This window comes from Prinia subflava, chromosome 11 (assembly GCF_021018805.1).
Source record: "Prinia subflava isolate CZ2003 ecotype Zambia chromosome 11, Cam_Psub_1.2, whole genome shotgun sequence".
Classification (NCBI taxonomy): domain Eukaryota; kingdom Metazoa; phylum Chordata; class Aves; order Passeriformes; family Cisticolidae; genus Prinia; species Prinia subflava.
This window is the reverse complement of record NC_086257.1, coordinates 23,933,586-23,956,202: the sequence shown is the minus strand read 5'-3', so window position 1 is coordinate 23,956,202 and position 22,617 is coordinate 23,933,586. Positions and strand designations below refer to the sequence as shown.

Below are 22,617 nucleotides of genomic sequence, written 5' to 3'. Positions count from 1 at the left end.
ATTGCTTTTATTACACAGAATTTTCTCAGCAGAGTATTGAAGACAGGGGCAAGCAAAGGGCAGGATTTAACAGTCAAATAAACATCAATATATAGATAAACATCACCAGAAAATAAATGTTCAACAAGAAGAGCACAAACACTTTGGAAAAGAAACAAAAACTTTAAATTAAACTGATCAATCCCATTCAGGGTAAGTAAGTCACTAAGAGAAGATGCATAAATATATTCAGTATTATTTAAATATAAATTGGATGCCCCTATTTGCTACTTAAATTGTTAATTTGACCAGTGTTTCACTTTTAATGTTTTTTATCACTGATCCCTCTACACTCCCAAGGCCCAGGGAACACAACTTGCCTGCAGGCCAGCTACAATAATTTATTTTATATATATCAATATATAATTTTTGTCATGATTTTTAACTGAAGAAGTACAATTTGAAATGTTATTATTAAATTTGTAAGTTTGGTCTTTACCATGAAGCTGCTTGAACATGACAGGGGGGTAGGAAAAAAAGGAGAAAAAGGAGAAAAAAAAAGGAGAAAAAAAAGGAGAAAAAAAAGGAGAAAAAGGAGAAAAAAAAGGAGAAAAAGAAGGAGAAAAAGAAGGAGAAAAAGAAGGAGAAAAAGAAGGAGAAAAAGAAGGAGAAAAAGAAGGAGAAAAAGAAGGAGAAAAAGAAGGAGAAAAAGAAGGAGAAAAAGAAGGAGAAAAAGAAGGAGAAAAAGAAGGAGAAAAAGAAGGAGAAAAAGAAGGAGAAAAAGAAGGAGAAAAAGGAGAAAAAGGAGAAAAAGGAGAAAAAAGGAGAAAAAAAAGGAGAAAAAGGAGAAAAAAAAGGAGAAAAAGGAGGAAAAAAAGGAGAAAAAGGAGAAAAAAAAGGAGCAAAAGGAGCACTGAGTGCAAGAATTGAACTGAATTGTGCCCAAAGTGAACACACATGCTGGAGAAGATATTTATTTATTTATAAATAAATATTTTTTGTCCTGCTGGCTCCCTGGGGAGCAGTTTGCCATCAGCCACAGTAAAAGTGTCTGTGCTGAGCAGGAAACGCCAGCTCTGCTTCCCTCAAACCCCATCCCCTCCCTGCCCTCAGCTCCAGCCACTTCTTTAATCAATGTTTAATTTTAATGTCATTATTCACAGTCAAAATCGTGAATTTGAAGAGAATAAAACCTGCTAAACAAACAAAGCACCTGGTAACAGCTACTGTAATTTTTGTTTAAGAGCTGAGCAATAAACCAGGTAAAATAATCTTAATTTTATACAAGAAATAAACCTGTCTGCATTAAAATTCCCAATAACCTGTTCAGTATTAAATGCTGATTAAAACATTAATTTTTAGCTTGCAGGAATCTGAGCCAGACTTACAGTAAATTAACTCACAGATCTGTGGATATCAAAATAAAACATTTTTAAATCAGCAAATTGACACTTTGCAGCAGAAAATGGCATTTGACTACTTTTCCTTCAAGATAAATTTAATTTAATTTTAATTACAAACTTGTAATTAAATTCCATTTATACACTGTCAGTGAAAATCAATGGAATCAGAATCACTACAGAAAGTGAAATAGGGAAATTCAGATTTTATCTTTATGCCTCTTCTCAAATAATCTTTAAAGGTTTGTCTTCATAAATTGAAAATATTTGAAATACCCACAAATTCATGGTGAGGTGAACCTTGCCTGACTGAACACACCCAAAACTTCCCAAAAAGAGCAATAAACACAACAAGAAAACAGGACAATAAAAGTTAAAAAAAATCAAGGTTTGCTGCAAAAAATCTGAGTAAAAATGTGCAGAGCCACAGGAACTCCCAGAGACAGTGAGGGAAATCTGTGCTAACTCAGCACCAAGGAAGGGAGGTGAAATGGAATTAAATTCTTTTCAATTGGAGACCAAATTGCAAAAAACCCTGTAAAAATAATGGTTCAGGAGTAAACCTTCAAGGGAAAAAAAAGATTAAATTATAAAAGTGCAGGACATGGTTCTACCTCTTCCTTTTCTATCAGGTTATTGTAATACACTCCTTTTTGTGGTTAAAAATTACAATTTATGTTAAATTATGGTCACAAGAGATGCTTGTGAACTCCATGGTTTTCAGATAAAGAATTTAATGTCCCAAAAGGCAAAATGTTGTTAAAAAATAAAATATTCTGATCAGCAAAAAGGTGCTGGCAATCACAAGTAGTTTTTGCCAATAAAACACCCACTTGTACACTGATAGCCTGAGGAATATTTGCTGTATTCTCAATAAATTTGGAGTTTTACTCCGGAATTTTATATTTTTTGATACTTTTATTATATTTTATAATTTTTAATATATTTATATAACAAATTGGCAGAGTTTTACTCACCCCAGTTTTATCACAGAGCCGTAAAGTGTTGAAAGATCCCACAGCAAATAATTCTCCATCCAGGGCCCAGGCAATGGAGGTGAGGGGATACTCGTGGGGCTGGGAATTGTACAGGACACGGCCAAAACTGTCCCAAACCTGCAGCAAAATTCAAATTTCCACCATGGCACCAGCTTTGGGGGCATTTTGATTACTCCAGAAGAGTCATTTCCCCTCATGGTTTAGTGTCATTGGAAAAATCACCAATATTACAGGTCACTTTTGGTTTATATATGTATATTTTGTATTTTTGTTGTTCCAGAAGTGGAATTTTCCCTCATGGTTTAGTGTCATTGGAAAAATCACCAATATTACAGGTCACTTTTGGTTTATATATATATATATATTTTGTATTTTTGTTATTCCAGAAGTGGAATTTTCCCTCATGGTTTAGTGTCATTGGAAAAATCACCAATATTACAGTTCACTTTTGGTTTATATATATATATTTTGTATTTTTGTTACTCCAGAAGTGGAATTTTCCCTCATGTTTTCAGTGAAACTCGAAAAATCACCCGTACTATAGCTCACTTTTTTTTAAAAAAATTTTTTTGTATTTTTGTTGTTCCAGAAGTGGAATTTCCCCTCATGGTTTAGTGTCATTGGAAAAATCACCAATATTACAGTTCACTTTTGGTTTATATATGTATATTTTGTATTTTTGTTGTTCCAGAAGTGGAATTTTCCCTCATGTTTTCAGTGAAACTTGAAAAATCACCCGTACTATAGCTCACTTTTTTTAAAAAAATTTTTTTGTATTTTTGTTGTTTCAGAAGAGTCATTTTCCCTGTTTTAGTGTCATTGGAAAAATCGCCAATATTACAGTTCACTTTTGGTTTATATATATATATTGTATTTTTGTTACTCCAAAAGTATAATTTTCCCTCATGTTTTCAGTGAAACTTGAAAAATCACTTGTATTATAGCTCACTTTCTTAAAAAAATTTTTTTTTGTATTTTTATTATTCCAGAAGTGGAATTTTCCCTCATGTTTTCAGTTTAACTTGAAAAATCACCTGTATAATAGCCCACTTTTTATATTTTTTGCATTTTGATTACTCCAGAAGAGTAATTTCCCCTCATGTTTTAGTGTCATTGGAAAAATCACCAATATTACAGGTCACTTTTGGTTTATATATGTATATTTTGTATTTTTCTTGTTCCAGAAGTGGAATTTTCCCTCATGTTTTAGTGTCATTGGAAAAATCGCCAATATTACAGTTCACTTTTGGTTTATATATGTATATTTTGTGTATTTTTGTTACTCCAGAAGTGGAATTTTCCCTCATATTTTCAGTGAAACTCGAAAAATCACCTGTATTATAGCTCACTTTTTTAAAAAAATATTTTTTTGTATTTTTATTATTCAAGAAGTAGAATTTCCTCTCATATTTTCAGTGAAATTTGAAAAATCACCTGTATTATAGCTCACTTTTTATATTTTTTGCATTCTGATTATTCCAGAAGAATAATTTCCCCTCATGTCTTAATGTCATTTGAAAAATCACCAATATTACAGTTCACTATTGTTTTATATATATAATTTTTATAAATTTTATTATCTCAGAACTATCATTTCCCCTCATGATTAAGTGTAACCAGAAAAATCAACTATATTGCACATCACTTTTATTTTTTAATATATATTTATATATTTAATTTTTTTTACTTGCTATAATTTTATTATTCCAGAAGCAATATTTTTATGACATAGAAATTGTAGAAATAATTGCATCAGTTAATTAAGTGTAAATATACATACATATATATATGTATACATGTACACATTATTATTTAATTAGAATTGGTTTATTTAATGCAACAGACTTTGCTTTGTGCCATGGCAAATGTCACCTAATTCTGCATCAAATATTCCGTATAAAATATTTTTTAGTTTTATTTCCTGTAAATTACCCCAAGTCTATCAAAGAACTACAAGGTTGATTCTGCCTGCACTCATGAGGCCCCTCTGCAAATTAAAAAAAAAAAAGATATTTTTTATGGAAATCAACAAAATACCAGGAAGCCAATCCACAAAACAATTTATTAATTTATTGGATTTTTAAAATTTCTTAATTGTCTATCTTCTATCACACAATTAAATGACAGAACCAACACATGATACATTTAAAAATCAGTTTTTGTTTAAGGGAAGATATATAAAATGTGCTTTTCATTTTGGATGCAGATTATATGAATATATTTCCTGCATCCAAAGATATATTAATATTTTAAAATTTACTGAGGATTCACTAATGTTCCTGTAGTAGAAAACAGCAGCTTTATCTCCCCTATTTTGATGTGTCAGCTTATATTAATTCAAATAACCATTTGTACATATTTCTCTTTTTGTTTCACTCTAATTTTACTACTTTTTATCCTGCTGTATTTAAAAAAGATCTGTAATTTTATGTCACTACACAGAGTGAGGTATACTTATAAATAATTCAAATTTTTCTTGAGTAGTGAAAAATTTCTCATTTAATTTTGGGTTTCTGGGGTAAAATTCAAAAGCTCAGGATATCTAATAAATGTTTTGGTCACAGTTTTATCTAATAAATGGAACCAGAACTCACCTTGTATCTGCAATCCTCCCCTGCAGAAAGAATCAGATCATTCACTGAATTCCAGTCAGTTTTTAAAATCAGGCCATCGTGGGCTTTCCACTGGAATGGAAAACAATCAAGATGCAACAATTCTGACAACTTCTATTTTTAATATTTATCACTCCTTGGACTTGATGAACCTGAAGGTTTCTTACCAACCTTGAAGATTTTATAATTTAGCAGAAAAATAAATTAAATAAAACCTGAACAAGGCAGAATCAAAGCACAAAAATCTGCATTAAAATCCTGTCTTCTAACAAGAGAAAATGGAAATTTCTGTATCTTTATTGATGTAAATGGATTTTATTAATTAATCAGCTCATTAGTGGTACCTGCAGGCCTTTGGCATTTGGCTGGAGGGGTTTGATGATCAGCTGCTTCCCTGAGGTGTACAGGACCTTGTCAGAGTCGGGTGCCCAGGACACGGAGTACACTGGAGTTCCTGTGCCCATGGAAAACAGGGAAAAGCAGGAAAAAATGGAAAATATTCCTGGGGTTGGCTGAGCAAATCCTGCAGGAATTCCTACAGCAAGCACGCCCACCTGGCCTTTTAATACTGTATTTTTAATATAAATAATAATAAATAATATGGATGGTAACATACAATAGTGCGTGAGAAATAAAATATATCATTCTATATAATATATAGAAATAAAATCTATCATTCTATATAATACATAGAAATAAAATCTATCATTCTATATAATATATAGAAATAAAATCTATCATTCTATATAATATATGGAAATAAAATCTATCATTCTATATAATATATAGAAATAAAATCTATCATTCTATATAATACATAGAAATATATATATTTAAGTACATAAAACAACACCTAATTATTGCATAAAATAGATTTAGATTACATAAATACCTATGTAGATAATACAGTATTATATAAACGTACATTACACATTTCTCAAGCCTCTTTATCTATTGCAATTTACCACATTATCAATTTCTAAAAATTTTACAAATTAATGGTTTTAAGTCCAGAACAAGACCAGAAAACCAACAGGAAACAGCTGCATTGTGTATTTATATTCAGATTTTATCCACTGATACAATTTTACTCCCAACTGTCACTCCAGACAAACAGAAAATCAAAATAATACTCACCAAGAGACATCAGAAAATAAATATTTTCACCCCAAATTATGACCCTGAACACAAATGTGGGTGGGAAAAGTTTTGTGTTGCACCTAAATCATTCTTTTTTAGATTTTTGGGCACCATAATTAACCCAGATTTTTGTTTTGCTGCACAAACATCCCATTCACAAATAGCTTCCAAACTAAAGGACAATAAATAAAACTGACCCACAGACCTGACAGATTTTCCCAATTAATTGAAACTTTCTTAGACTGAAACCCCCAGAATTTTGTATCTGGAAAAAAGCTGACTGTTCCATTTTAAAATCATGTTCCAGTTTTCAAATTAGATTTTTTGAAAACAGAATAAAGCAAAAATTAGATGGAAAAACATCCAAGAAAAAAGAGGAATTTAAAAAAGTCAGACTTGCCAACTATGCAAATATTTTCCATACTATTTGACAGGATTTGTCTCCTCTGAAGAAAAATCAAAGGATTTTGCTACTTGATTCCTTGAAATAAAACTAAGGCAGTTAAGTAAAAAGCATCTCTAAGTATTAAACTGAGCAACTGGATTGAAATTGTTCAAATAAACGGTTTTTAATGTTACTTTACAGGAATAAAAAACCTCAAAAGGCTTAAGAATGTTCTTACAGGGTAAAATTCCCAGTGACAATTTTGGCATATTAAATTCTATTTCCAAAGTGACTCAGGAATATTTTTGTGCAGGGATATTTTGATGAGATTTAGATAACTGAACTGCTACAACTGCTCTAAAATCACCCAGTGTCTCCCCAGTTCTCTCTGTACAAAAAGCTGATTTTATTATGGTTAAACACGATTTGAGCTCCCAAATATTCACCCTCTAAACTGAGACCTGCTGTCGCTGCTCCTGAAGATTTCTGCATTTCACAGATTTTCTTTTAGGGGATTTTATTACTTAAAAATCCAGAATTATGGCAGATTTTTTTAACTTGTCAACCATCAGAGCAGACAAGCCCCAGAAACACAACATATATTAAAGAAATGTGGCTCTGGCTGTTTTCCTCCTGGCAATTCCTGGTGAAAATGCCATAAATTCTGTCACCAGCTGGAGCAGAAATTCTAAATAAACTCATTTTTTTTGGTCCTGTCCTAATGCTGATCTAACAATCAGAAGAGTTTTTCTATTTAAACCAAATGTTTCCCTTTTTTTATGATGGCTGAGGACTTAACCACAATTTCCAGGGTTTAACAGCAGGAGCTGAGTTAACTCATTTCCTTCTGCACTTAACAAGGGCTGGCTTGGGAAAACGCTGCCAACGCCCTGCAAAACCCAGAGGAGCAGCCACACTGCAGGGAAAAATGGGAATATTCTGGGAGAAAAACAGGGAAAAAGGCAGAAAATTGGGATTTGAGGAAGGAAGATGCAGCTGATCCCACAGCAGACTTGGTAATTCCAAGGGTTTGTGCGGGATTTGGGATTGTCACAGGAGGAGAAACATGAATGGAAGTGATTTGAGATCTTGTGAGGGTGTCTCCAAAGGAATAGGGATTTCAGGAATAAATTCCTCCCTGGGAGGGAATTCCCAGAGCAGCTGGGGCTGCCCCTGGATCCCTGGGAATGTCCCCGGTTGGGGACAGTGGGAGGTGTCCCTGCCAAGGAGGGGATGAGATTTAAGGTCCCTCCAACCCAAACCATTCCAGGATTCCATGATAATCTTGTTATCAACACATTATCTAAGAAATCCAGGGAAAAAAGGCTTCCTCATCAGAATGGATCAGTGGAAGCCCAAACACAACATTTCAGTGAAGGAGGAGGAGGAACAAAAAGAACAAAAAGAGGAATTTTACAGGAATCTAAGGAAGAATAAAGGCCAAAGACAGAAAAAGCTGTGGATCCTCATCCCAAAATGTGAGCCTGAAAAGAGTGGAGTGAGGCAAAGGAATGTGGGCAACGGGAATTTTTTCAGTTCTTATTATAATAAAGGAAGGGAAAAATTGGTTGGACACGAAGCACCTTCCTGAAACCTGAGCACTCCTGCAGAATCCTGTCCTGATCCCAGGCTTACAACAGGGGCCGTGGGATTCTGAATTTAGAGGATTTCAGGGCCTCACAAGATTTGAAGGTGAAAACAAATCCAGGGTGACATTTGTGCCATGGGGACTCAACTGTGCTTTGTACTGCACCAGAAACTTGCAGAAACCATGAAAAGATGAAAATTCCTATTTCAAACTCCAGCACAGAATTACTTTATAGGCTTTTTCAAACCTCAAATAAGCAAAATAACGCATAAAATTTTTGACAACATCAACTGAGAAATACTAAAGAATACGTGCCTCAATTTGAATATTTTTTTTAAATTCTAGTTCAGTTGGTTTATCTTTTTACCTGACAAACATTGCACGAGCATGTGAACTTCCTTAAAAGCACTGAAGTGCATTTTACATTCAGTGCTGTGGTTAAAATGCCTTCCCCAGGTTGAAAGAATTCAGATTATTTGTTTCAGCCAGAGATAAGGGCCTGACATTTAACCCAAGCCCAGGTGTGTGTGGTTTCTTCAAAAATGTCACAAGGTCACATGGGCTCCATCTATGAAGTTTGAAAAACAAAATTTAGCTGAGCATCCTCACTGAAATGGCAACAAATCCTTAGGGTGGGACTGAGACTGCTGCCTAAAAATATTGCAACACTTTAAATTTGAAAAATGAAATATTTTTTGAAAATCTTATTAAAATGCAACTCTGATTTACATTGAATTTTAATTAACACCCTTGAACAAACCATCACTGCCATGTTTAGGGTCTGTTATTTAAATATATTTCAGAATAACCCAAGTTCTGATGGACCTTGAGCAAATGAACTCACCTTGCTGAGCCAAAGTGGATCTCAGCATTCCACTTTTGGACCAGATTTTCACTTGGCCATCTTCCCCAGCTGCAAATGAGCACAGAAAGCAGCAAAATTGTATAAATACAAATGTATTTATATTTACTCTGAAAACACTTCAGTTAGAATAAATCCAGCTTTTCTTACAGGTAAATTCATTTTGTTTAGCCTTCCAAACCTGCTATAAGAAGTAAATGAAGGAAAAATATTTAAGATGGTTCTTTTGTTATGATTCAGGTGCTTTCCTCTCCTGAAAATCCCTGAATTCTTTCCTGAAGCTGCTCCTAGGAAGGGAAAACCAGTCTTTTTAAGTATCCCAAATTCTGTATTTTTGATTCCTTCAATGGCCCAGAAGCTGCTCAAAGGAGTCTGAGGAGCCCCAAGGGAGCAAATTTGATGGATTAAACTGGATATTTCACAGCTGATAAATGGTGGAAGTGAAGATAACTCTGTTTGGATCCATCAATTTTCTACCATAACTATGTAATATATAAAATAAATAACTCAGTTTATTTATTGAAGACTTAATTGCTAAACACTGCACAGCACCGTTAGGGCTGTTCTGACAGCACAGAATTCCTGCTGTGGTGCCATTTCTAAAATGCTCTGGTCCTTCAATTTAGGCCTCTCAGATCAAATTAATGAGGAAAAATTAAATAATTAATTAGGAAATTAATGGATTCTTTCATTCAAATATAATTTATTTACCACATTCCAGATTTTTGTATCTGGCCAATGTTGTTTGAAATGTTTAAAAAGTTGTAAAAAAACCCCCCTCAAAATCAAAAATCTTATTTGTGCACATTCGATGCAGTTGAAACATAACCATAAAAATATTTTAAGTGATGCAGTAGCAATGATTAATTTACTCTTCCTCCAAGTACAGCTGTGGTAGAAGAGGAGCTGATCTCCTCAGAATAAACTGGAAGCAGTGATGAATTCCCACACTCCCAAAAAAGTGTCAGTGTCATAAAAAAAAAAAGAGATTCAAAAGACAATTTTGACTTTGTCTTTGGAGCAGTTCCTGAGGCCAAGCTGTCTTTAAAAGGAACAATATTTCCGTCCCTCTGGGAGTTCAGAGTTCCTTGAAGCAGCATTTCAGAGGCTGGAAAGGAGCAGATCCAAAATGATCTGCAGCTCTTGTGGCTGGGCTGGAGTTTATCCAGAGGAATCAGCTGTGCTCCATCAGCAGGGCTGACACCTCCCAAACCCCAGCAGGGAGCACAGGGAACTCCAGCAGCTCCCCCAACACCCCGATGGGATTTGGGATAAAAAACGCCAAAAGGAAGGGATCAACAGAAGATTGAGGAGAAAAAATGGTGTAGGAATGGAGAAATGGTGGGCTCACTCCACTAGCATTAATATAAGCAGGCTGTAGGTGATAATTACTGATAATGAAGGAATAATGCACAGGAATATTCAAGATCAATGAGCCTTTTTGGCTAAAAATCCCCAAATGTGCAGGGATATAAATGCACCAACTCAGCAACTTCTTCTTGTGACAGACAGGAAAAAAACAAATCAAATATTCTCCTTGCTGAAGTTCAGAACAGCCACGAAACCATCTAAGCACTCTGATATTAAAACATTTACTTTCAAGTAGATTGGATGACTTCAATGAAAAAAGAGAAATATTTTTACTGGATTTATTAATTAAAGTGGACAACACTAAGCTAAAATAGCATTAATTGAATAGTGCAAAATGAACTCCTAGTAAATATGGTGATAACATCTTCGGTGATAATTAAGACCAAAAAATAAAGTAGGTTATTATTTTAGTTTTCAAAGCACTTTATTAATCTAGGAATGCTCACCTGTAACCAGGGCTGTTCCTTCATAATTCCACCTTCCTGCAAGGACAGCTCCAGAATGTGCTTCTACACTTTTCTCCACCCTTCCTAGCTTGGAAATCAGGTGGAATTTCCCTAAAAAAATAAAATAAAATAAATACAGTGTATATAATTCACATAATTATTGATAATTAATTATATGGCAAATTATGAATTATAGTACAGTAATTATTATCTTATACGTTATTACAGCAGTGCTGATACCTTCTGTGGAAAACAAACACAAACAATACAAAGAAAACATCCAATTGTTTTTCACAGCTCAAATCAGAATTATTCCTGTTCCATGCTGGAGCTGGGATGGAATTCCACAGCAGCCAACCCCAAAGTTTGTAATGATTTCAACAGAAGGATCAGGAAGTTATTTTTTTCCCAAATAAGGGATGCTGCCTAAATCCAGGAAGATCAAATTTAAACTGGAGCAAAGAGCAGACAATGGAGAGCTTGGGAAAATGAGAAGTCCAGTAACTGAAATTAACTACTTTAAAATCAAATTATTTTTAGTATTATTTGAATTAAGCAGCCAGACTGAACCACTGCAGGGAACCTCCTGAGTGCCAAGAACGTTTGGCACAATCATCCAGCCAAATCTCTGCCAATGCAAGATTCCCAAGGAAAAGACTTTTAACACTGATAAAAAGCTGTGGTTTGGATAATTCAGTTTACTTGAACAGATAATTTAAAATATCACAGAATCTCAGACTGGTTTGGGTTGGGAGGAACCTTAAATCCCAATGGGCAGGGACACCTTTCACAGGCCAGGCTGCTCCAAGCCCCCTCCAACACTTCCAAGGTGTTCATTTAATGAATTCCATCATTTTATAACTCCAAAATAGAATTTATCTCATTACTCTATCACTTATTGTATAGAACATCTCTCAGGTCTGAGATTTTCATGTTTCATGTGTCAGCAGTAACTGAATTTAAAGGAATTCAATGTTATTTTCTGCAATTCAACTGCCAAAATGGCCTGTTTTGCTTTTACATGAAAAACAACTTTTATTTTCTGATAAATCAATCTTTTCTGCGCCTTTTTCCAAGCAGTTTCTTTATTCCATCTGTATCCAAGACCTTTTTCATTGGAGAATCCTTAAACCCAATGTCCTAGGAGCAGGAATATTCCCATGCCATCACCTACAGGACTCAGCATGAAGTGCCTCAGCTCTTCAGAGCCATCACTTTTTTCAGGATATAAAGAATTCCATGGGATTTTATACACCGAAACAGCTTCCAATGATCTAAGCAGAATCTCTGAATATTTCTGTAGGCAATTCCTGAACTTGTAAGAGACAAATGAAATTCCAGTGGAAGCAGAAGCAGCTGGGAAGGAACTGAAGGCTTTGGTGCAGGCAAAATAGCAGGAAAATGAACAATCCAAAGTATCATAAAATCCTGTTATCCAGGGAAAACTCTACTATTTTCCCAATCTTTTGCATCCTCTCCCACTCCACAGGCTCCTACCTCTCTCACAAGGCCCCTTCCAAAGAGGGAAACAGAGGAAATTGTAGCTGAGCAGGGAAGAACATGGTTACATGTAAAAAGCAGGATCAGCTTTCCAGAATTCCTCTGGAAAAAATGTGATCATCACTTAAAACTGTATCACAATCCCTCTGCAGAACAGGGGAGACCACGTTTTCATGGATATCAGCTTCACTTCTGTAACTTCTTTGCTTTCCACCAGGGGAATTTACAATTGCTGACAGTTAAATGCTATTTCCATGGCATTCCCATGGGGAGGTTTCTCCATTTCCATGGATTTCTGTTCTTCAGCTGAGGGAAGAGACTTTCAAATTACAAATTATTACACAAAAAAAAAGGAGAAAGTTTTAGCCAAATGCCTGCAGTAGGTAGAAGTGACTCAACTTAATCTCTTTATTTTTATTAAGTACTGAAGGCAGAACTGTTCTCAACCTGCAAATGACTCCTCAGTTTTGAAGGAATTTCCAGGGAGAGATTCCCAGCCTATCAAAACACAGAATATAAAATATGTATGTTTTGCTCATTAACTTCCACGGACTCCTAAATGCTGACCTAATATAAAATCATCATTAAAAATGAAAAAAAAAAGGTCAAATCACGATTTGTGCTTAATTTGAAGGTTAAAGCCAAACATATTCTTCATTTTTGTTAAAAAATAGCAACAAGACCAATGTCAGTAGGAAATAAAAGAACAATATCCCCCAAGGGATGCATTTCAGAAGAAAACCCAAGGGGACTAAATTTACATTTGCTCTGATTTCAAACATCTGCAGTTCAACTAGGAATTACTGCAACCCTGTAAAGACATTATGCTGCTTTTCCCTTGGATTCAGCAGGTTTCCAGGAATCACAGAGGGGAGTTTGCTGCTGCAGGAAAATTGCAGGAATAAACTGCTGCAGGAAAATTCATGCAGGAAATAAAATTTGGCTGGCTGCAAAATCTTTCTGGGGAGAAGGAAAAAAATAAACAACCCATCCCAAGCAATCCTCAAAGCTTTTTGCTCTTCAAAGGATGCCTTGTACTTGACTAATATAAGCACTAAAGGGTACGAAACAAGAAATATTTTGAATTTACCTAAATATTTTAAACCTCCTTACCATCAGAACTGGTGAGGACAAAGCTCTCAGCCCGGGCTTGCCTCTTGGCACCAGTCCCTCGGGGAAAGCAGTGCAGATCCAGGGGATAAAGCTCCTCTGGGAGCTTCACCACGCGCGTGGCCTCGCTGGTGACAGGGTTCCACCTCAGGAGCTGGTGGTCATCGCTGCACGAGTAGAGCTCGTCAGCTGCTGTCCACCCCACACAGCTCACCACGTCCTGATGTGGCACTCAGATAAGGAACATGAAAAGTTGAGCTGTTACAAAGAAATAAATACCTCATCTCAGCTGTTCAGGACTGAGGGACAATACAGGAAGATTATTTTGATAAGATTGTGTGGAATGCTTTATATTTACATAAAAAATCACAAACCCGTCTTCATTTTTTTAGCTCTTATGTGCCACGAAGAGCTGGTAAAAATTCAGCCAAAATAAAGCAAAATCTCATGTAAAAATATAATTCTTATCATGATGCAAAATTATTGAAACATGGCTACAACGCTGGGTTAATGAAGGGTCTTAGTGCAAAATACAAGTGCAAAATGTCCAACTCTCACTCAAAAGTGCTGGTTTATTAACACCACATCCTATATGTGTTCAATATCTCTTAAAACATTCTCCTTAAAGGCTGCACTCAATGACAAGGGGAACAAAGGAAAAACAGGAAAAAAAGCCATCTGCAATTTACTAATATTTTACTGTAACTTCAACAATAAAAAAATGTTTTCTGGAAGAGTCTATTCAGAATGAACATGATGTTCCATGGTTTTTTTCTGTGACAAAGGATATGTTTTGGCTCCTTTAAAAGGGAAGTCTTCAGTCTCATCTCAGTTGTTCAGATGGAGCATTAAAACCATGTGTTATAACTGTAATAAAAGAAAACAAATACATAAATATGTATAATTAACATAATATATATGCATACACAAGCAGCCAAAATTTAAAAGGGAGACACTAACATTAAAATTAAGAGTTCTAAAGTAACATCACATCACTACTGGGGAAAAATAAGCACCAAAAAATACCTGAGTTTAAAGAGAATTCTGTTTTCACATTATCCAACTGAATATGGACAACTTGAAGAAAAAATGATGCTTTGAACAATGAATGCTTGAATAATTAAGGTTGGAAAAGACCTTTAAGATCAAGCCTGAAACATCAGAGGTTAGAGCACTGGAGATTCCTTGTGCTGACACACACACAGGAAGGGAAAACCTGACATTTTCCTTTCAAAGCCCAGAACTTTATTATCATTTTTAATGCATTTTAATCGCTCTGTAGTGCCACTAAAAGGCTGAACGCCCACCCTGGGTCGTCCACAGGTACATCCATCACTACCGGCCCACGTATTCCCTACATCCCGAGGAATCCAGCAGTGGCTCCGCTGGAGTTTTAGGAGCGATGTGGCAATAACCAGGAATTAAAACAAGGAATTATCCCGACCCGGAGAAGCCAAAGTGCCTCACGCCTCCTCCTTTTCCCATCCGGAGCTGCTGGCCTGGAGATGAGGATCAGGGACGGCGGAGGAGCAGGGAATGCCAAAGGCGGGATGGAAGGAATGCCAGAGGGAAGGATGGGGGAGCACCGGGAAGGAAAACTGGCGGGCGGGATAAGGAAGGCAACGGGAAGGGACGGGGGCAGAGCAGGAAAGGAATGCCACAGCTGGATGGGGGGAATGCTGAGAAGGAAAAGCAGCCGGGGGAATGGGGGACACGGAGAAGGAGACACCAAACCCTCAGGGCAGCCTCTGCCACTACCGCCCGCTCTCTTGGCCGCGCCAGCACCCGCTTTTCCCTCCGTTTCCAGCTTTCCAAGAAACACATTATCCAACCCGCCCTGAGGGCTGCCAGCAGCCGGGGGTCGGGGTTCCACGCCCTGCCCTCAGCTATCCCCCGGAGCTCTCCCGCCCCTCCATCCGCCCGTCCCACGCCCAGCCGGGGGTCACGGCTCCCGACCCTCTCGCCCACCGCGGCCGTGACTCAGCCGAGGGGAGGGCGACGGCGGCCGCCGCCTCCCCAGCGCGCCTTTACCTGCGCGGGCAGCGGGGGCAGCGCGCAGAGCGGCGGCCGGAGCCCGCTCCCGGCGGAGCCCGGCACGATCCCGCTCCCGGAGGATCCCAGGATGACCCCGCTCCCGGCGGATCTCGCTCCCGATGGATCCCAGGACGATCCCGCCTCCCGCTCCCGCTCCCTCAGCGGCGGCGGCGCCCGCTCCCCCCGCGCCAAGCGCCGCCGTCTCTATGGCGACTTCTCGCGAGACCGCATCCTCTCCGTCCTCTTCCTCCGCCACCTCACGGCTCCCCCCCGGCCCCCCCAAGGTGCCACGGCGCCGCCCGTTAATTAATTAAACCCGCTTCAAAATCGCCGCGCTTTCACCATGTTAAATTTTTTTTTTCCACGCGTAAATTTTTTTTTTATAATTTTTTTTATTATTTTTAAACCAGCGCGCGTCGCTCAGCAACCAAGCGCCGCCCACTGACCTACTTCTAAAATTAAAATTAACCCCTTTCTCCGCCGGCCGAGCCTCGAGGCTGTGTTAGCGCGTCGCCCTCAGCCCCTAATGTGTGCCATCCCTCCGTCTCTCCCCACAAAAAGCCGCTCCCGGCGATTCCTGGGCGCTTTCCCCTCCCTGCTGTAACGAACACAAGATGGCGGGCGGGGGCGGCGGTGCCGTTCAAACCCGCGGGCCCGGCCCCTCCCGTCCCAGCCTGCCCCGCGCTTTTCTAACGAATTTCGGTTCGAGTTCGCCGTTTCGGCGCCATTTTCGAGTGTGGAAGCGGCCGAGCTTTTACAACAGCCGGAGCTGCCCGCGCTGCCGCCGCCTCGCCGGGGCACGGAGCCGCCGGGACGAGCAGGTACGAGCTCGGCGGGAGGAAGCGATGGTGGTTCGCCTCAGGGCGGTGGGGTGGGGGACTTCGCGGCGGAGGAGGTGCCCTCAGGGGGCTGCCCCGGGCAGGGGGGTGCTGAGGGGATGGTGCTGAGGGGAAAAAAAGAGATGCTGGGAGAGTTGAGGGGAGACAAGGGATGCTGAAATGGAGATAATGACTTTCGAGGGGAAGGTGCTAAGGGGGAGACAAGGGGTGTTGAAGGGAAGGTGCCGAGGGGAAAGGCTGAGGGTGCTGAGGAGAAGGCGCTGAGGGGGAAGGCGGGGGGTGCTGAGGGAACGGCGGGTTCAGCCCCGCGCCTGATTTCTCTACTTCCCTCCTCGTTCGGAGGGAGCAAAAGCGGCGGCAGCGCCTCTCCCTGGGCCGGGCTGCCCCGCTGAGGGCTCCGGGCACGGCGGGCCCGTCCCGGCTGCTGTCGGCACTGGGCTTGGAGGGGCTGTGCAGCCCAAGGGCTCCCGCTGTGCCCTTAGGGACCCCCGGGGACCGCGCCTCGGAGGACGGGGAAGTTCAGGGACGCGTTGGGGTAGTGGAGAGACCCGATTTTAATCTGCTTAGAGCAGGGACCCTTCTAGTCCCGGCTCTGCCTGCTGCTTTGATGCTTGAAGGATGAGAGAAAAATCCCAAGAAAGCTCTTAATGTGCGGCCATTCGCTTGAAAGAGCTGGACTCGATGATGCCCGTGGGACCTTTTCAGCTCGGAATATTCTGGGATTCTGTGACTTGGAAAGAGCGTGACAAGGGTACAGTCTGGCTCCTTAGGCTTTAAAAAAGCCCCAGACTTGTCACTGACGGGGCTCGTCGCTATCAGATTTAATCGGCTGTTATTAAGGAAGCTTTTCTGACCGTCTCCGGCTCTTTTTTCGCCATCCCCGTAAGGAAAACGGCGCTTGGCAGGAGAGATGCTTTTACCAAACACCTTCGAGCTGGCTCGGGGGAGGGGCTGGGCACGAATTTGTTAAATTTGTTAGAGGCTATGTGGCAGCTGATTTATCGCGATTTAAAAGCTGAGGTCAAGTAGTTCGGCTTGTTCATTCTGGTGAAGTATCCGAGGGGGGGGAAGGGTTGGGAAGGTAAATAGGTCTATATTGCACAATTCTGTTGGAGTGGAGCAGTTTGGGGGAAAAAAAAAAATAAATGTGCTTTGAGAGTCTGTAATTGTCTGCGACAGCCATTGCGGAACAGTTCCGAACGGGGGCATAGACACAAATTGCCAGAAAATGAGTTCTGTCTCTCATTTCCCCCTCCCCCATTGTCCCAAATGAAGGACTCTCATCAGAGTGTGGGCTGGGGGTAGGTCTGAAAACGTCAAATGATTGGCACCAATTGTAAGATGACTTTCTAACCACGTCAGTTTTTTATCTTGTGAGAAGTAAACTTTCTCATGTCTGTTTTTCTGCGAACTCACTTCGCCACTTGCTGCGATTTCAACTCTTGGGGGAGTTTCGCTCCTCACTCGTCTTTTCTTCTCCTCGGGTGCTTTCTCCTCACCCGTTTGGGGAGCTGTGCTCAAGTGCCAGCTGATGGCTTTTGTAATGCTCGTCCTTGCTCGGATCGCTTTAACATCCCAGTCAGATGAAGGTATTTCGTTTTTACTTTCTCTCTCAAATGCTGAATGCTGGCAGGAGGTGTTGTGTTGAATTTTGTGAGCAGAGTGCGTTGGTTTAAATTATTTAAGAATCAAGTCTTTGCTATAATCACGCAGGGTTTTTGTTTCGCTATCTGTTTATCAATCTCTCTATATCCACACAAATATTTAGCTCGGATTATTGGAAGTGAAACGAGTGTCAGGTCTGAAATATAACAAGTTCTTGTCGGAGCGTACAGACCTGTGGCTCCTGGGCTTGTTATTCAATGTGTCTTTAACTCTTTTGTCCCCAGCACCACGGTGGCTTTCAGGGGCAAAGTCACTGCCCTGAACGTGTCCCCACGAGTTGGCAGCAGGTAGATCCGTGCTGTTAATACAGATTGGGTTCAGCCCCTCCTTTTGAGGGTGATGGATCTTAAAATATATCATTATGAAGCTAACCTCGATATTTTGTTTCAAATTCGGATTTTTTTGTCTTCTAAATCCCTCCAAGTCTTAAGTTTCTAAATGAGTCAAGCATCTGTGCAGAGGTGTAGGTGAATTCCTTGCGGGGCTGTAGCTCGGTGCTGAGATCACGGGGTTCTCTTGTTTGTGTTAGCAAAGGAGATAGAGCCCTTCAGTTGTTTGATTGCTTGGAATGGAAGGGGAGCAGCCAGCAGGGACCGTGCCAGGCAAGAGCACCAAAACCTCCAATGCAGCCCGCGGGAAGGGCAGGGAGCCTCTGGAGGAGTCCTCCATGGACATGGAAGTGGAAAACGAAGGCACCAGGGAGCCTGACAAGGAACCTCCCCAAGGTACGTCTGGGCTGGCTGTGGTGGTGCTGATTGAGCCTCCCTAGCAGCAACTTGAATTTCCCAGCTCTTCCAGATGGGATTTGCTCTTTCCCTTTTACAAAGCAGCGCTGAAACCCCTGGCAATTTAAAACTGCTTTTAAAGTGGTCAGAAGAGCTTGCAAAGAGTTAAAGGGTTGGGCCCAGTACAAGTGCAAAAACAATTTGTAGACTTTCTCCTAATAAAGCCGATTTCGGAGCTCTGATCTGGAACATTGTACTTTAAATTGTGGTACAACAGCAGGATTTTTCAAATTTATAGGCAGCCAATGGTATGGGATTTCTTGGAATGGAATAAATGTCAAGTTTATTTACTTAACTCTTAAAATGATTTGACTTTCTTTTTCATGAAGCAGTGTATTTTCTTGAGTTCCTTGAGCTGAGCTTTCGTAGAAAAAAATCTGCAAAGGCAGCAGCTGTGTGACTTTTTAGGGAGCCAGATGTGCAGCTGTTAAAGGCAGGTATTTGACAAACAGATGAATCCATTGAAATCGGTGGCAGAAACTGCTGCCTGTTGGAAGAAGGAGCTGCTGGTGCCTGGGGAAAAGCTGCTGTGCTGATATCCAGGGGGCCAGTTTGTTTTCGTAACAAACTTCCTGTCTCTGCAGAGCAGCCGTGCTGTCACTGCAGCCTCCAGAGCCTCGTGCAGAGCTCCCCAAATCCTGCTCGGTGACTCCCAAATGTGGCTTTGCTCTTACTCATGAGAAAGGCTTTGCCTGCTTCACATTTGCACATTTATTGTGATGGTTGGAGCTGCTGGAATTGCAGGGGGCCTGTTAAAGTGTGTTGGAGTAAGGGTTACATAATGAAAGAACAAACCCAACGATGGGACATCTTAAGTAGCTCTTAAAAAACATTTTGTTTGTGGAAAGAAGAATTTTAATTCCACTGAGCTCATATTAATGATTGCAGGCCAAAATGGAGTTTGGTTCAGACAAGTGATGTTTGCTTTCTCAGTTCAACATTTAAAAGGTGTCAAATCATTGAGAGCTCACAGTTGTTTTTTTGTTTTTTCTTTTTTGTTTTTTCCTCTTTCCATTTATTTGGATGGGTTTTAGCAGCCTCAGAGGAGGTGGTGGATAATCGAAGTTTAGAAGAGATTTTGGGTAGCATCCCTCCTCCCCCACCTCCAGCAATGACCAGTGAACCTGGTGCTCCTCGGCTCATGATCACTCACATTGTAAACCAGAACTTCAAATCCTATGCAGGGGAGCAAACTCTGGGACCTTTTCACAAGGTATCTTTTGTTTTTTCTTGAGTACATTTGAACTGAAGGTAAGGCTTCACTGGGTGATATTATTCCTTCCTGCATTTTCATCTAAGCTGACCTCAAAATAACTGAAAAAATATTTAAGGGTTAGAAATATTTTGATAGTAATATTCTAAATTAAGTAGAGAAAACAGTTAAGTGCAACTTTCCAATGCTGTGCAATTTTAATTTGTCAGCACAGCTTAGAAAAGCTCTCTTTCTTCTTGATTTCGTTTGCTGGAGAACTTTTAGGGCTGTGTTTGAAGAAAGAGAATATTTTTTAGTGCCCACAAGAGACGTGGCTGACACGAAGCTCTGCTTGTGAGGTGCAGGCTCTGGGTGAGCAGGGGAGAGCTGGGCTGAGGTGTGTGTGGGGCTCTCAGTCACTTTTACCTTGGGCACAAAGCTGAGCTCACACACCCGCAGCACGGGGGTGAATGTGCTGAAATGGGTGATGCACTCTGGGCAGGATTTATTCCCCTTTGAGGATCACTTTTATCCCTTCTCTGTGCAGCGTTTCTCGTGTATTATCGGGCCAAACGGCAGTGGCAAATCCAATATCATCGATTCCCTGCTTTTTGTGTTTGGCTACCGAGCCCAAAAAATCCGCTCCAAAAAGCTCTCGGTGCTGATCCACAACTCAGACGAGCACAAGGACATCCCGAGCTGCTCTGTGGAGGTTCACTTCCAAAAGATCATTGACAAGGTACGTGTGACTCCAGGATTTCCCTTGAAGGAGCTGCAAAACTTGGAATATTTGCTTATTTTTGTTGGAGCTGGGGAAAACTTCATCCCATGATTAGTTTACCTTTGGGATATAAACCATCGGTGTTAATTAAGTTTAAAAATCCTCTGTTGAGTAGTGCAGCTCTTAAAATCTTAGTGAGGATTCTTTTGTTTGCTGCAGGACTAATATGTGGTAGATTTCTGTTTGAAAACAATTTAGAAATTTTTAATCATAATTTTAAGAAGAACTCGTTTTAATTTGTAATCTCGTTTACCTCAAATAAAATTATTTCTGCAATTAGAGGGATTTAATAAAAAATTTTAAGTCTATGTTTGGACATATTAGATATTCTTAAATGTATAACACGAACATATATATTAAGAAATAAAACCTATTTTAGCAAAACTTTTCAAGGCAGTTAGAAATTATTTTAGGTTATCTAAATTTAGAAAAATATATAATGGATCTGAAACTTATTTACACTTTATGTACTGTAAACATGCCTGCAATTTTGCAACAGATTTTTCAGCAAAAATTCTGGACCCCTCATTTTACCACTAAAATTTTTTGAAGCTGATATTTTGTTTGAATGAAATAGAAAGAGTTGGAAAATTTAAAAAATATTTCTTTTGCTTGCTGCTTTGTGTATTGGCAAAAACTTTAGCACTTTTTTGTTGATTTATTGCAATTGCAGTACAAAGAATTTATTTTTCTTAATTTAAATTTCTTTTTTGTGCACACATAGAAACTTTTAAATTTAGGGTCAACCCAAAAAGTGAGAAGTGTACATTGAAATTCCAAAAATGGTGTTCATAAAGTGGCAGCATTTACAGACTTTTTTAGGAACTGTTTGAAAAGAATTTTTTTCTTTTTATATTTCTAATAACCAGATTTAAAAAATAATCTATTTAAATTTTTTTAAATTTTTTTTTTGTTTTACTTTGTGTGAACATCCAGAAGCTGAGTTTATTTAAAAGCAGAGCATTTTGAGAGCTCTTGGGGGTTAATCTGGATGAATTTTAACTTCTTACAGCCTAGGGAGCTAAATGGAAGCTCTCTTTTGAAGCTGCTGCTGCCACATTTGTCACATCTTTAGTGTTTGGCTGTTTTATCTTGTGCAGTTTCTCTCTGGAGCTGTAAGTGCAGAGAGCTCCAGAGCCTCTGCAGGCTGGGCCATGGGCAGGGAATTAGTGCTGATATTGGAGTGGCAAAGGCATCAGATGAACACAATTCAGGGGTTTTTTTGTCCCCTTCTCAAAGGATTTTTTTGTTATTGTTTTTCTGGGGTTTTTTTGAGAGATACAATTTTAAGACAGCTCCCACTTCTGCAACTCAGAGTCCATGCTAAAAACATCTCATGATGAAACTTATCTAGTTCATTGTGAAATAGGAGGTGAATCCACAGCTACAGCAATTGTTTCTCTGCCTTTGTGTTTCCTCAAAGCAGGAAGGAGATGACTACGAAGTCATTCCTGACAGCAAATTCTGTGTCTCTAGAACTGCCTGTAGAGACAATTCTTCCACCTACTACATCAATGGCAAGAAAAAGACATTCAGAGATGTTGGGATGCTTCTCCGAAGCCACGGGATCGATCTGGATCATAACAGGTTCTTAATTTTACAGGTTGGTGTGTGAATAAAACCTATTTAAATATTGTATTTCCAGGTCAAACTCTAAACAAAAGCAGGTTTGGAGTGGTGCCTCGGAGGCCTTGAGGTGCTGTAGCAGCACTTCATGGTTTGCATGCCCTGCTCAAGGTGCGAATCATTATTTGCTGCTGGAGGAAGTGAAGGCCCAGCAGCCGTGGGGATCCTGTGTGCCTTTTCCAGGAGGGAATTGTGTTCCTGTCCCGCCCTAGCAGCACGTAAATATTGGTGTGTGACACAAACCTTCAACCCCAATATTCCTGTGCTGCTGCAGCGTGGCAGAGCCTCAGCAACTCCATCAGCA

At 39.6% G+C, this 22,617-nt stretch overlaps 2 protein-coding genes across 8 annotated transcripts in view; one reads left to right on the top strand and one right to left on the bottom strand.

Moving 5' to 3' along the window:
• The window catches only part of IFT80 (intraflagellar transport 80), a 33,896-nt gene extending 18,203 nt beyond the window's left edge, over nucleotides 1-15,693 (bottom strand). Inside the window, exons 1-9 of one of the 3 annotated variants that reach the window (XM_063408447.1) lie at nucleotides 15,423-15,693; nucleotides 14,418-14,542; nucleotides 14,184-14,258; nucleotides 13,395-13,618; nucleotides 10,782-10,892; nucleotides 8,947-9,015; nucleotides 5,334-5,443; nucleotides 4,972-5,061; nucleotides 2,357-2,494 (exon numbers count right to left, since the gene is read on the bottom strand). In XM_063408447.1, coding sequence (XP_063264517.1) covers nucleotides 2,357-2,494; nucleotides 4,972-5,061; nucleotides 5,334-5,443; nucleotides 8,947-9,015; nucleotides 10,782-10,892; nucleotides 13,395-13,618; nucleotides 14,184-14,218 — 777 coding nt within the window. In that variant the 5' untranslated portion in view covers nucleotides 14,219-14,258; nucleotides 14,418-14,542; nucleotides 15,423-15,693. The remainder of the gene's footprint in view (nucleotides 1-2,356; nucleotides 2,495-4,971; nucleotides 5,062-5,333; nucleotides 5,444-8,946; nucleotides 9,016-10,781; nucleotides 10,893-13,394; nucleotides 13,619-14,183; nucleotides 14,259-14,417; nucleotides 14,543-15,422) is intronic. The other 2 variants (XM_063408448.1, XM_063408446.1) reach the window with 2 other exon arrangements.
• A 142-nt stretch (nucleotides 15,694-15,835) lies between these two features.
• SMC4 (structural maintenance of chromosomes 4) overlaps nucleotides 15,836-22,617 on the top strand; it is a 28,324-nt gene continuing 21,542 nt past the window's right edge. The window contains exons 1-5 of one of the 5 annotated variants that reach the window (XM_063408445.1): nucleotides 15,836-16,246; nucleotides 18,459-18,654; nucleotides 19,749-19,927; nucleotides 20,454-20,645; nucleotides 22,114-22,290. In XM_063408445.1, the coding sequence (XP_063264515.1) occupies nucleotides 18,498-18,654; nucleotides 19,749-19,927; nucleotides 20,454-20,645; nucleotides 22,114-22,290 (705 nt within the window). In that variant the 5' untranslated portion in view covers nucleotides 15,836-16,246; nucleotides 18,459-18,497. Of the gene's footprint in view, nucleotides 16,247-17,354; nucleotides 17,854-18,458; nucleotides 18,655-19,748; nucleotides 19,928-20,453; nucleotides 20,646-22,113; nucleotides 22,291-22,617 lie in introns of those variants that run through there. The other 4 variants (XM_063408444.1, XM_063408441.1, XM_063408443.1 and 1 more) reach the window with 4 other exon arrangements.